Source organism: Protomyctophum parallelum (assembly GCF_964188405.1).
Source record: "Protomyctophum parallelum genome assembly, chromosome: 12".
Taxonomy (NCBI): domain Eukaryota; kingdom Metazoa; phylum Chordata; class Actinopteri; order Myctophiformes; family Myctophidae; genus Protomyctophum; species Protomyctophum parallelum.
The window spans coordinates 28,294,734-28,308,869 of NC_139712.1; the positions used below are offsets into that span (position 1 = coordinate 28,294,734).

The window sequence follows — 14,136 nt, forward strand, 5'->3', positions numbered from 1 at the left end:
GGGTGGCAAAATGCCAACATGACCGCCGTGTGAATATGGTCTATACACAGTATGCTTCTTACCTTGCAGAATAGTGAAGTTGGTAATCAGCTGCGAGTGCTTCGAGTCCACCATCTTCATCTCCTCCATTACGATGGAGAGGCTGGTGACCTCCTTGTCCAGGCGCGCCGACAGCTCCTCCTGCTGGGCGCGCTGCGCCGCGGCGTCCGTCCCCGCGTCCGCCACGCTGTTGTTGAGGTTCAGCAGGAACTCCGAGTGGCGGCCGACCGTCTCGGCGCACGTGCGCAGGTCGTTCAGGTTGAGGTTGATGGCGCCCAGCAGCTGCGTGGTGAAGCTGATGTTGCCCGTCACACGGTCCACACTCCGCTCCGACTCCTCCAGACGCAGCTCCAGGCTCTCGAAGCGGCCGGCCGTGAGGTTGTCGTGGCTCCGCCGCTGCTCGGCGAGCTCCTGCAGGCTCTGGTCGTGGAGCTCCGCGACGCCGCTGGCGTTCTGCAGCTGGCCGGCCAGCGAGGCCAGCTGCGAGCCCATGTCGTCCAGGCTGTCGTTGTTGAGCTTGGCGAGCGCTGAGGCGTTGGCCGCGACCGCCTGCAGGTTCTCCACCTTGTCGTGGAGCCACTGGGTGTCGGAGCGCATCTGCCGCGATGTCTGCTCCAGTCCCTGGAAGTCGTTACGGATCTTCTGGATGGCCTGGCTGGTGTCGTCCACCGAGCGCTGCAAGATGGCGATGAGGCCCCGCTGCTGGGCCTGCGTGAGGTTCAGGCTGCCGATGCTGAGCAGGGCTGCATTCTGGAGCTTCACCTGCAGGGTTGGGTTTGGACGGCACGTTTTGATTTAGTTTTAGTCATAGTCTTTTGAATAAAACTGAATAAAAAAAGTTTTAGACTCATTTTAGTCATCTGAAATGTTTTCGGTTTAGTCGACTAAATATCATACGGTTTTAGTCGACCAAATCTACAGTTGATTTTGTCGTCCAAAAAATATTTTGGCAGGCCTTGATGGTGTCTTAATGGCAGATTTTACACTTTGTGTTGCATGCTGAATTCAGAGCGCACCAAACATAACAAAAATATTTTAGTTCTACTGGATCTCTTCTCCACGAGTCCCTCCCCCAACATTTAACCTAGTTTTTATTTGTTGACGAAATTGTCCGTATATTTAGTCGTACCTTTAAGACATCCTAGTTTTTAATTAGTTTCCGTCAGTGAAACGGCAGGCGACGGACATTTTGTCGCCACAGTTTCAGTCGACGGAATCTTCTACGCCGCTCACCTGCGCCTGCAGCTCCGTCTGCAGCCGGGCCGTGTCGTCCTGCAGGCCCTCCATGTTGCTGCCGTAGGAGCGCAGCGTGCCGTTGACGGCGCCCAGCGTGGCCTGGTTGGCATTCAGCAGGCCCTGGATGGAGCCCTGGCTGCTCTGGAGGTCCGTGCCGGCGCTGCGCAGCTGGTTCAGGGCGGCGCGGTTGCTGCTGCTGCGCTCCGCCACCTCGGACAGCTGCCGCTGCAGCGCCCGCATGTTGCTCTTGAACACCTGGATCTCCGTGGTGGCGTTCTCCGACCTCTGCCCCGTTTGGTCATCTGAACACACACACACACATTTGCTGTAATATTACGGCAGTGGTTCTCAAAACTAGCGGTTCTGGGAACCACCGGTGGTCCTCGAAGGGGGTTCCAGGTGGTCCCCAGCTAAATGATGGGAGAGTTGGTAACCAAATGGACCTTTAACTCTTGAGAGTGTAAAATGAAACATTCTCAAGAGTAAAATTATTGTTAAACATCTGCATTACTTAATTTAGAAGTCTACACAATTAGAGCTCCATGTTTGCCTGTTATCTTTCCTATGGTACCACATCAATACAGCATGGAATTGTGGACAAAATCTAATCCAACAATAACAAAATATAGTTTAGTTTTGGTTCTGCAAGGCTACATCTCATCAAATGGTGGTTGTCTTTATGATATACAGGTATTTATCTGTTGGGAATAGAGGTAAATAAACATTTTATTTCTTTTTCTTGTTAATATATTTTTTATCCCACGATTTTGTAACCCATTTTTCACCCCTGTGTCAATCATCTAATGTGATCCTGGGCTCTACACACCCTCCGCCGACCTGTCGAGAGCAACAGACTTAACTCATGCTTCCTTCATGCCTGAGTGTCCAAGTTGCTCCTTTACACCTGACAGGGGGGAGTTTCCCTGGTTGGACGTAGCGCGTGGAAGGAACACGTTATTCCAACCAGTTCCTTTCCCCTCCATCAGGCGCCCCGGCTGGCCAGGGGGAGGCAGTTTAGAGACCAGGATTACTGCATGTTTTTGTGAGGGTACCTACCCTAGGGGACACGGGGAGAACATGCAAACTCCACACAGAAAGGCCCTTTCGCCAACCCTGCCTTCGGGTATGGGCACTGATGACGCGGAGGAGGAAAAACATTTTATTTCTAATCTCATTTTAATTCTAGTCTTGATTTTAATAACCACCTTAGACAGGAGAAAAAAGCAATATAGTCAAATCAAATGACATCTATGTTGTGTAAATCATACCAAGCTTTTTCAAGTGCGACTCGACAGTGACTATCTTCCCTCCGTAGTTTGCCATCCCTTCGGTGACATTGTCAACTCTTTGCACCACTGTTGCAAAAAACACAAAGCACAAAACGAGACGGTTAAAGTTAGTCTCAACTTCACATCGTCTCCATTATTAACAGACATATGTCGAGGAGAGAATAGCCTGCAACCAGAGACAGCATATACTGTATGAAAGGGATCAGAGAGGAGACCAATGAACGTCACTGAAAGATGACCTATAATGCGCTTTTTTAAATCAGCTGGGGATGTAATAACAATTTGCGTCCTCACATTTGTCTTCAATGTATGTGCACAAACCCGGAAAGTTGGGCAACAAGAAAGAAAGAAAGAAGGAAAGAAGGAAAGAAAGAAAGAACAAAAGAACGAAAGAAAGAAAGAAAGATGGCAAGAGATCATACAGTAAAGCATTGTGCTTCAGTGTAGAAGTGGGTGGTCAGTGACAAAGATCCAGGCTGTACAGGGATAGAAGGAGCAGATGAGGAGACAGTGGTCAGGCCCGGGGGACAGGAAGTGACCCAAGGGGGGGGGGGGGTCTTCGGTAAATAGGGGATCAAAGACAACCCCGAGGGAGGGCCAGTGCTGTGGCAAGGAGGCTCTGCACACCCCCACGGGCCACGGGACCCTTCATTTCCTCTGGAATGTGTCTGGGATTCCAGAGAATGATGCCATTACCACCACCGCCACCACTACCAGCGCCATGAGCTCTGCCAGGGGGATAGGACACATCCTTCACCACCAGTAACCACAGAGTACCAGAGTAACCTCTGCTCTGCAGCACCCAACGTCAAACGTTTGACTGGAACGTTTGACTAGCGCATTTCCGCACGAATTACCTCGGAAGCGCCTTTCTGAAACCCAATATGTAAAAGGGGGGGCCGCTAATGAAGTGACGGAGATCGCGTCGTTTAAAGCAGACTTGAGCCACGATAAGCGACAAGTGAGTCGCCGTGCCGAGTACTATTACCCCCTCATCCAGTCAAAGTTTTACTTCTTGGGAGAATGAACTGTGATCTGTCTGAATGTTCTGTTCTGCTACTCTGCACCCCACATCAACTGAAGTTCAGTTAGATATTTCAGCTCAGGAGTAAGTAGTAACCATTTACTATTTATTGCAATGATATTGCAATAGGTTTGGCGGTGTAACTCTGCTCCTTACCACCTGCGCAAGCATGACACAAAGTTTGAGATCACAAACCCCCAGAAGCATAATAACATTAAACCTTTCGATCGTATGAGTTAAGATTTCACATATCATACAATCCAAAAATCTTTCAGTTGCTTTGCAATGACCCCACACCAACTGAAGATTTGTCGGAATGTTCCACGGTGGTCCTGCTGCACTAGAGTCCATTAAAGCGCAAATAACATGCATTTTAAAACCGCTTTTAATATTTAATATCATATTGTCTATGTCCCTCAAAGTTATTTCTAATGGTTTGATCCTCAATCACCACTCTGATATAACCAGTCCTTGTCATTTCTTTCTGGACTTTGAAAGCAGTTTTAGCTGCAGTACCACAATGTCCTGAGGTGGTGGGGGTGCTGATATGCAGATTATTTAATATTTTAGTCATTATAATACTGATGCTAGATAAAACCAGGCTTGTTTCCATTCCATGCCAGCTTGTAAAATCAACAATGGTGGACATTTTAAACAAAGTGGAAATGCAAATTTGGAACTGAAGACTGAAGAAGAGGAGGAATTATACAAAGTGGGGTGACATTGATGACATCACGATGAGACCAAAATCAGTTGAGCTGTTCCTGAGAGCAATTTCCATTAAAGCACCAATATGATATGAAAGCCTGATTGTTCAAAATTGGTTATTTGTGGGGATAGAAAACACATATGGGAGCACCAAAAACACAAAAGAAATTGAAAAAGTTGAATTTTATGTTATAGGTCCTTTAAAATGAGAATAGGTTTCAGTTAGCTCTGGTCCATAGCCTTCTACTGCTTCGATTCTGCCCTGCAGTAAGGCTATGGGACTATCAGTTTTAAATCTCAAATCAGACCAGCCTCTCCTCTTTTGTGGAAATCTCACAAACGTTTGACCTACAGTACTCACCAATACAAAGATGGGTTGTGTCAATAGAAAGACTACTTTCCTTAGTGGACGCACTCTGAGCCCCCCACCACACGTGTAAACGGTACTTTTTGGCCAGAAAGGGATTTTTTTTTCACCGGAGGAAAAATATTCTCTATGAGGCAGTTCTCTGGGCAATATCGGTAGAGAGCACAGCGGAGTAACTAAAAGTATTTTTTTTCCCGGTGGAAACAAAATCCCTTTTTGGCCTAAAAGTACCATTTATACGTGTGGTGGGGGGCTCAGAGTGCGTCCACTAAGGAAAGTAGTCTTTCTATTGTCACAACCCATCTTTGTATTGGTGAGTAGGTCAAACGTTCGTGAGATTTCAACAAAAGAGGAGAGGCTGGTCTGATTTCGATTTAAAGTCAATTTAACTTGATACTAACTAGCAATTAGCAATAGACACAAGAAAGAATAGAAACAAGAGGGGAAATGAAAGACAAGATCCAAAACAATCACAAAAATCAGAGCAGACTTCTCACTGTCAACAAACAAAACGGGAAAAATGAAATATCAGCAAACCCCAAACGTTAATAACAAGCATTAATGATTTGCATGTGTGTTAAGCCTGTAATCATGCAAAAAGTTTGCGAAGAAGGACTTGTTTGATCCACACAAGCATTATAAACCTACTTGACTTATAGTAGCATGACATTTAAATCAGGAAGGACTTGCTTTAAGTGAGAGCCGGTCAAAGTCATTTGACAACAAGTCCGACTATCTTTTAGAAATCACTGGGCATGGATGAAGTTACATGCATGGCACGTTGAACTAAATGTTACCACATGCGGAGAGAAAGCTTTGTAACATGTTCAATTCCTGTGTGTGAAGCAGGACCTATGCAGAACGAGCAGCCAGGCGAGGTTCAACTCAAAAAGGTTAATAACCAACAGGTATGACAAAGATAAACAAGAACTCAAACTGGGGGCAGAGAGAAGGCTTGAAAATTACTACAAAATAAGATGCACACTGGGAACTGGGAAATTAACAAATTAACATAGGACCTAGACACAGAGCATATATACTAAACACAGAGTTACAGAAGTAAGCGCAAATTACCTAAACCAAACCTGGAAATGAGTGTCCAAGTTGACAAACATTGTGTCAAGTCCAAAGGTTGCGGAACAGGCCTTGACATTCTGTGTGCAGTGCAGGAAACGAGACTTCAAGACAACAATGAATACCCACCCATTCTTCGACTGCAGTATAATGCAGATCTGAAATAGAAAGGTCGTAAAATTCTACTGGAAAAAAAAATGGCCTCCTAATCCAGTTGTTTGTGGAATCTTGAGCATGGGAAAAACAAATGTAATTTCAACCAACATGCTGCTTATTTATTTTGTTCACCGTTGTGGACACACACTGTGTGGGTAAACACACGTGCACACACCCACAATGTCTAGACAAAAAATAAAAATAAGGAAAGCAAACAATAAAAAATAATATGTGATCACTTAACTACATAGTTCTGGTTGCAAGAGCACATGGCCAGCCGTAGAGGAAACGTTCCACATAGGAAACTATGTGTAGACTAATTTGTAGACAGACACCAGACAAAAACATTCCACCACTACAAAAGATCCACAGTCCACAGACCAAACCATACACCTATGGCACATTGTGTCTCTAATGGACACTCATGCAGTGTATGAAAGCATGGATGCAGATACTAAGGTGTCCTTTATATATATAGTTTCATCATCAGTTTAAATTCAAAGAAAGAGAGACAATTAGTATAGATTAATTTCCTAACCTTGTCAAGGGAATGCTAGCCTCGGAAACCCAGACGTTATATTTAAGGGAACGCTAACATTGGACCAAATGGACACTTACAGGGGTGTATCTCTGAGAGTGTACGAATGGAACCAAATGGACAGGGGTTCTAGTGGAACCGTTCCACTGCGCCTCAAGCCAAATTCAGGTCAGTGAACCTGAAGGTTGCTGCCTTCAGGAAGGAGATATGGTGTTCCAGAGATATGGTGTTTCAGACTGAAGAGGTCTTTTGTCCATCAGGACTAGACTGAGCAGTGGACATTGCTCTCTGCCCTTGTGCTTCTATGTATGTAACTGTATTTTATTTTATTTTTTTGTCCTGTGTTATGTCAAATGTGTATATATATATGTTGCATACAAGGCCGCTGGGTCGCAAAACAAATTTCAGTGCAAACTGACAATAAAGCAATCAGAACTGCAGACTCACTCCCAATCTTCCACCGTAGTCTGAAAACCAACCTCTTCAGACTCCATCTTAAATGGTAAATAGTGCATTTATATAGCGCCTTTATCCAAGGCGCTTTACAGAGATTGTGCAGTACATTCACCCATTCACACACACACATGCACACACCAATGCCGGAGGAAACCATGCAAGGCACCAACCTGCACATCAGGAGCAATTAGGGGTTCAGTGTCTTGCTCAAGGACACTTTGACACTAACTCTGGGGGAGCACAGGTTTGAACTGAGAACCTTGCGGTTCCCATCCGGTCACTCTACCTGAGCCACTGCCGCCCCATCTTAGCCCATAGCACTTGCCCTAGCCTCGACGACCTTACAGGCGTATGCATAGGCTCAACTTAGGTAACTTAAATAGTGTAGAAGACATAGCACTCTATAGTGTCTACGCATAGTTTCATTACCGTAGATACCGTATTCCAGGTTCTTGACTATTTTTTATGTATTTGATGTCTTGCTTACTGTAAATCGCTCTGGATTACCAGTGTCTGCTAAATTCCTAAATTGTAAATTGTTTCGATGTCAATACAAAGTGACAACTTGTCACTCTTTTTTCCTGCACCATGTGAATAAAATGGCTTTAATTGTCCGAGTCTGGGATCAAATGAACCCTTACAGGTCTGTAAGTTAGTTATGGTGGTCCATGAAATTAAAAAGTTGAAGTGTGTGAAGTGTGAAGTGACAATAACCAGCTCTGATAAAGTGTGATAAAACCGGTTCTGGAAACGGTTTCCAAATGTGATGGAACCAATTCCGGTGCCTCGATGTTGGATCTGGTTCCTCCGGTTCTGGATGGCAGACCGAAGCCTGACGCAGTGGCTCCCGGCCAGCCTCATCCTTCTCTCCCTGACCGTGGTCCATGTGTGTGACCCGCGGGGGGCCTCCCTTACCCTCTCCATTACACTCTTCAGCATCTGTTAATCACTTTTCTCAACATGAATGAGAAAGGACAGTGTCCATGACTGTCCAGCTGATGAGAATATACAATTAAGGCATTTAGCAGACACTCTTAATCCAGAGCGATTTACAGTAAGCAATATAGGACAACACAATATCAAAATGCATATAAATAGTAATCTATAAGTAAGACAGTAAGATAGAGAGGTTGTTGTTCCATTAAGATGGGAAGCCAATTGACCAGTGGTTAAGGCGCATACCACATAATAGGTTCTAATGTAGGTCAGACTAAAGAGGTCCTTTGTCCGCCAGTCAACTTTGAGGTTTAATTAGGAGTTGTAGCCATGGGGTAATCTAAGTGGTACTGTACTGTACATTGCTCTTGTCTTCATGTCTTTATGTATGTAATATTGTTTTGTTCTTTCTGCTATGTCAAATGTGTGTATATGTGTTCTGCATACATGGCTGCTGGGTTGCAAGACTAATTTCAGTGTGAACTGACAATAAAGTACTATATCATATCATATCAATGTAGCATGACAGCGAGTCGTGGGTTCGATTCCCGAGACTGACGAGTCGACGACCTTTGTTGCGTGCAGCATATTTCTCCCTGTTGCCCTGTCACTCTAGACTACTAAAAAATAATAAAAAAAGAAAAGATGCAGTTCCTGCCCTGAAACTGGGAGGTAGGGGGTTCGATCGCCGGCCGGGTCAAACCAAAGACTGTAAAAATGGGACCCAATGCCTCTCTGCTTGGCACTCAGCATCAATGGGTTGGATTGGGGGGGGTTAAATCAACTAATCAAATGATTCCCGAGTGCTCACCACTCCTTGGCTGCGGCTCACCGCTCCAAGAGATGGGTCAAATGCAGAGATCAAATTTCACTGCTTTAACGTGTGTGACAAATCGTATGATTTTGACTTTGACTTTGATTAAAGGTTTCCAAAGGGAAGCCACGCTTCAAAGCCAAAAGAGACACACAGAGGATGTTGTAGGTTAAGTGACAGTGGGACAGAGAGCGATGTGCACGTTAAGTGAACGGAGCACATTGGCTCTCACTACATAACCATCTGGATCATCTGAGAGCACGTTCGGGGCTGAGCTGTGGTTCCCCAGACAGGCCAGCTCTTCACCGCCAGTTAAAATCCCAATTTTCAGTGGGTTCTGCAAGAGTTGCACTGAGTTCACTCCTCGCTCATCTGGGTTTCATTATGGCCTGCAGAGAAAACACGCAGCGCTGAACAAGAGGCATCGACACAGTCCAGAGTGCAGCCGTAAGGGACATCACTCTTAATGTAGCCGAGGTTTGCAGATAACCCAACTCAACATGCTATGTACTTTGCCACTTTCATTCGATGAAAATCTGGGGAGGGGGAACATGTGTATAAATATATGGTATGGTCGCATATGGGAGTGTTTATCACAAATTACAGCAGGAACATTCAAGAGTTCATCCCTGGGTTCAGAACGACGACGGCGGGACCATTTCCTGACCTGGAAAAAACGTGAACTAGCCAACCAGGAAGTTCAGATCCACCATTCCCTTCCCGGAGGTGAGAGCTTTAGGGGTGTTCGTAAAATAAACTCACAGAAGGCTCTGGGGGTAGAGTAGGCAGTGGTGGGGAAAGTACTCAAATTAGTTTACTTAATTAAAAGTACCAATACTGCAATGTAGAAACACTCTGTACAAGTAAAAGTCCAGTATTCAGAGGAGTCGGGGGGGGGGGCTACATGCATAGACAAAGTAGTAGTAGGAAACAGGGGACAAGTTGCGCTAAGTGCACATAAATGTAAAGAGTGGTTGACTGTACACCTAAAAGTATCTTGTGCTAAGCTGAACTAGTGTGGATATTGTTGTTACAGTTAGTATGGTAGCTGGTAGGTTTGCTGTCGGATGCATGGACAGCTCATAATTTCCATTTCTTGATCCTTTTGACCTTGATTAACAACAACGAGGCATTGCATAACACCATTCATGTTGTGCTTGGGCAGGCAGAAGGGGGCACTTGAGGGATAAATGCAATCACTCACTCTCTGTAATTTTCTTATTTCGAACACCCTTTGTAGCACGCACGCACACGCACGGCACGCACACACAACCACACAGAGCTCCAGTACAAACAGAATTGAGGGGCCGTGAAAAAAAGCGGTGTGTTCTTATTTCCTGGCAGGCCGTGGAGACCCCGGCGAAATGCTTGGACTCCCACTCTCTCAACAAGTGGTTCAAATTGCGTGGAACGTTTTAAATGATGTTGCCTCATCGAGGTGATGTTGAGTAATGTTAGAAGTCCTTGGACCTCTCCCACAGTGTAGTGAAAAAACTGCCACCCTTCTTTCTATAGCGTTTAAGTGAGGTACTTGAGACATTCAGAAAATTGTACATTTGTGCTGTGTATAGTAGGGGGTCAACGAACTGAAGTGAACTCCACAGCTTCAATATATGCAAGTCAGTTTATATGAAAAGAAATGCAGTGGTGGAGTAAAAGTATTAAAAAAGATACATTCTGTTACTGTACAAGTATAGTCTCGCGTGGCCAGACTGTGGCCTCTTGCAATTTTGCTGTATGTATGCTTCCGTCATACAGTCTGGAGTACGGAAGCGGAAGTGAAGCCTCCTCTCCACTTCCGTTTCATCTTTACAGTCGTGCAAATGTATCCTAATATAAATGGAAATCATCAAAGCATAAATAGCTTGCTGCTTAGCAGACATGAAAAAAATGTGAAAAAATAAGCTCTATACCTTTGTACCCGAGTACAGCAACAGCAATGGTGAGCAGCGTACACAGCCCGTACAGCAGGGATATGGAGGTCTTCAGTGCCCACTCATTCTTACACTTGGTGCACTGCGTGCCTTCCTGGATTCCTGTGGAAAAGATGGAAACAATTTAGCTATTTAATTGACCCATATTAACCTGCTTCTTTTGATGCTCTTGTGTGACGCTGTAGTATGATGATCAAGTAGGGCGTTAATAAAATAAAATAAAACACAACCAGTTCAAATGTGGAGATAAGAGGTTTCTGGCCTGTGGGCATTGAGCCTCGGCTAGTCTGGTGAACCAGGGTGTAAGGCGGATACTGCCCGTGGTTGACCACCAGGGTCTATCCAGGTCTCCAGTGACTCCAGACCTCTACATCTGAACAAACAGGCCCAGAGCCCACATTAACATTAAAGGGCCCAGCAGCAGTGAGTCCCCTCAGGGCTCCGGGGGTGGTAAAGGGGGCAAGGGACACGAAAACAAACTCCCCCACCCCACCCCCCGTCATGGTCTTGTTTACCTTTGGCGACATGCTTATTTTCCTGAAGCACAGAGGCAGTCTTCACTCAACACAATGTCTTTTCTGTTTCTTTTCCTCATGTCTCTCTCTATCGCACGCGCACACACGCACACACACACACTCACACACACACACACACACACACACACACACACACACACACACACACACACACACACACACACACACACACACACACACACACACACACACACACACACACACACACACACACACACACACACACACACACACAATTCAATTTGTCCAGGTTGTGAATCTGCACCTAACGGTTTGTTTTATTTCCTTGCAATATCTGCTGGGTACAACTGATTCAAAACACAGCTCTCGCCAAATAAAAAAATAAAAAATAAAAGACCCAGCCAGTCAGTGGGGACACTTCCAGGGCATGGCACCTTCCCTTTTTTTCTTTCAGGAATATTTCTTTCCAGGAACATGTTTCCCCACAGATGAGTGGTGAGATCTGATGGGAACACAGCTGTATTTCATTTCCAATTCAGGAAGTGTGTGTGTGTGTGTGTGTGGGGGGGGGGAGGGGGAGAGGGTCTTTGGTTTTTGTGTATACCTGGAATGAGATGACAGATGAGACTATGGCCAGACTAAGACCAAAAGAGAGAAGAGCTCTTCTACATGAAAGTCTACCACAAAGGAAACCCACCATGCATACCTGGAATGAGATGAGACCAGCGCAAAAATAGAAAGTACTCATTATGCAGAATGTCCCATTTCAGAAGTTTGTCGAATGTATAAAATGTATTAAAAAAAATATTTTGAAAAAAGCAGATCTACAAGCTTACAATGTGTATGTGTCGCATCACAACGCATTGTGAGCTTGAAGATCGGCTTGTAGATCGGCTAGATAGGCTGTTTTCAAATGGCTGAAATGTATAGTGGAAGTCGTTAATGCTTTTTTTTAGTTATAATAATCTACAAAGTAACTAGTAACTAAAGTTTTCAAATAATTATAGTGGAGTAAAAAGTACAATCATTGCCTCTGGGACGTAGTGGAGTAGAAGTGAAAGTATTGAAAATTGGAAAAACTCCAGTGAAGTAAAAAAAAATACCTTGAAATTATACTTAGGTACAGTCATTGAGTAAAAGTACTTCTACATGGAACAGATATCAGATTATCCAGGTCAAGTCTAGAACTGACTACAGTCCTACACAGCCTTTTGCTGGTTTTGCTTTGGTTTTATTAGGTGGCAGAGCTTTCAGAAAGCGTGTAGCTAAAGGGCAGTTGATACGTTTGGGGGGAATACAGCAGTTAAAAATGCACCGCTGATGATCAGTTACTCAGCCCGAAGGCAGCGCTGATGTTTGGGCCGCACTGGGAGCTTTGGCCCAGGATGCTGGGGTTAACAACCCAACTGGTTCTATGTGCAGTCAGGGAGATGTTAATGAGTGCAGCGTGTCAGGAGTTTAACACCAACTCCAGCTGGAACAGAACAGACAGCTCACTGCCCCGGCCAACCCAGCAGACCCACCTCACGCTTACCGGAAAGAGGGCTAATGAGGCTACGGGTGGGCAGTCACCACTGTTAGGAAAGAGTACTCACTTTTTGTTTTGCTTAAGTAAAAGTATAGCAATACTCGAAGAGTCTCACAGTCTCAAAATCACTGGCAATAGATAAAAACTTATTTTACAATCAGGTACATGAACGAAGTCAACGAAATAGCATAATGCGAGTACAAGAAGTACTCACATATTTGCTGCTCTTAGCCAATACTTTTGGGCCAAATTTTGTTCGATCTGTTAATCTTTTTGTGGTTAAAGCTGCACTCACTTTGGTCGCCCAAAAAAAAGCCAATGTAAATCCCCATAAATTTCAGCAAACATTGCTCCATTCCAGGACATCTTTAGATAAAGACAAAGTATACCAGAATTATTTATGACAGTCTCGATTCCGCGGTGCCAAAATATATCTCATCTTTTCTCTGGCATGTCATTGTTTGTGAGGGTAAAAAAAGGAGAGAAGAGAAGAGAGTAGAAAAGCTTAAGAGAAAAAGAAAAGAAACAGACCGTTTAGAGAGGGGTGGAGAGAGAGAGAGAGAGGGGGGGGGGGGGGTGGAGAGAGAGAGAGAGAGAGAGAGAGAGAGAGAAGGGGGCTTAAGCGAAATATATTACATTATTTATGGACGCAAACTAAAGAAAAAAGCATACAGTATACTGTAGGTACAAAGAGACTGAAGAAGTCGAACCATCAGTCACCCCTGCAAAATAATAAATACGTGCAGCGGCGCGCCGGCGTTGACTCCGGGAATGCTTGGTAGCTGAAGCACCCACTGACACACTAGGAACCCAAATAGCACCCACTGACTGCTTCCGTCCCCCTGGTCATTTTGTCACGTATAGGCACACAGGCGGGGTTGGCGAAAGGGCCTTTCTGTGTGGAGTTTGCATGTTCTCCCCGTGTTCCCTTAGCCTGGTTAATAAACCAGACTAATATCGCACGGACACGGATATTAGTCTGGGGAGGCTCAGCTTGGATTTCATTTCCAGGGGAGCGGGTTGAAACATTTTCTCTTTGACGCAATTGGTCAGAGCTACTGTCAGTCAAAGGTCTCAAGCATTGAAAGTCACTGTACCAAAGCCCGCCCATATTGCATACCGTGTCCCGATTGGCCGCCCCATTTCTCTGGTGTAGGAAATGGGCGTACAATTGAGCCTCTCCAGACCGTAATCCGTCGGCAGGCAATTTATTTTTGCCAATGGCTGATTCGGTCTGGTTTATTAACCAGGCTAGTGTTCCCTAGGGTAGGTACCCTCACAAAAACATGCAGTAATCCTGGTCTCTAAACTGCCTCCCCCTGGCCAGCCGGGGCGCCTGATGGAGGGGAAAGGAACTGGTTGGAATAACGTGTTCCTTCCACGCGCTACGTCCAACCAGGGAAACTCCCCTCTGTCAGGTGTAAAGGAGCAACTTGGACACTCAAGCATGAAGGAAGCATGAGTATAAAAAATATATAAAAAAAAAAAAAGTATAGGCACACAACTCTGCACCGTTACGGGTTGCCTGTTCCCAGAACAG

At 45.1% G+C, this 14,136-nt stretch overlaps 1 protein-coding gene across 2 annotated transcripts in view; it reads right to left on the reverse strand.

The window, feature by feature from the left end:
- The window catches only part of LOC310867873 (collectin-12-like), a gene marked incomplete at its 5' end in the record, with an annotated part of 60,019 nt that overhangs the window by 12,928 nt on the left and 32,955 nt on the right, over nt 1-14,136 (reverse strand). For both annotated transcript variants that reach the window (XM_083778028.1, XM_083778027.1), the window contains 4 exons: nt 63-801; nt 1,273-1,577; nt 2,544-2,630; nt 10,551-10,673. In XM_083778028.1, the coding sequence (XP_083634154.1) occupies nt 63-801; nt 1,273-1,577; nt 2,544-2,630; nt 10,551-10,673 (1,254 nt within the window). The remainder of the gene's footprint in view (nt 1-62; nt 802-1,272; nt 1,578-2,543; nt 2,631-10,550; nt 10,674-14,136) is intronic.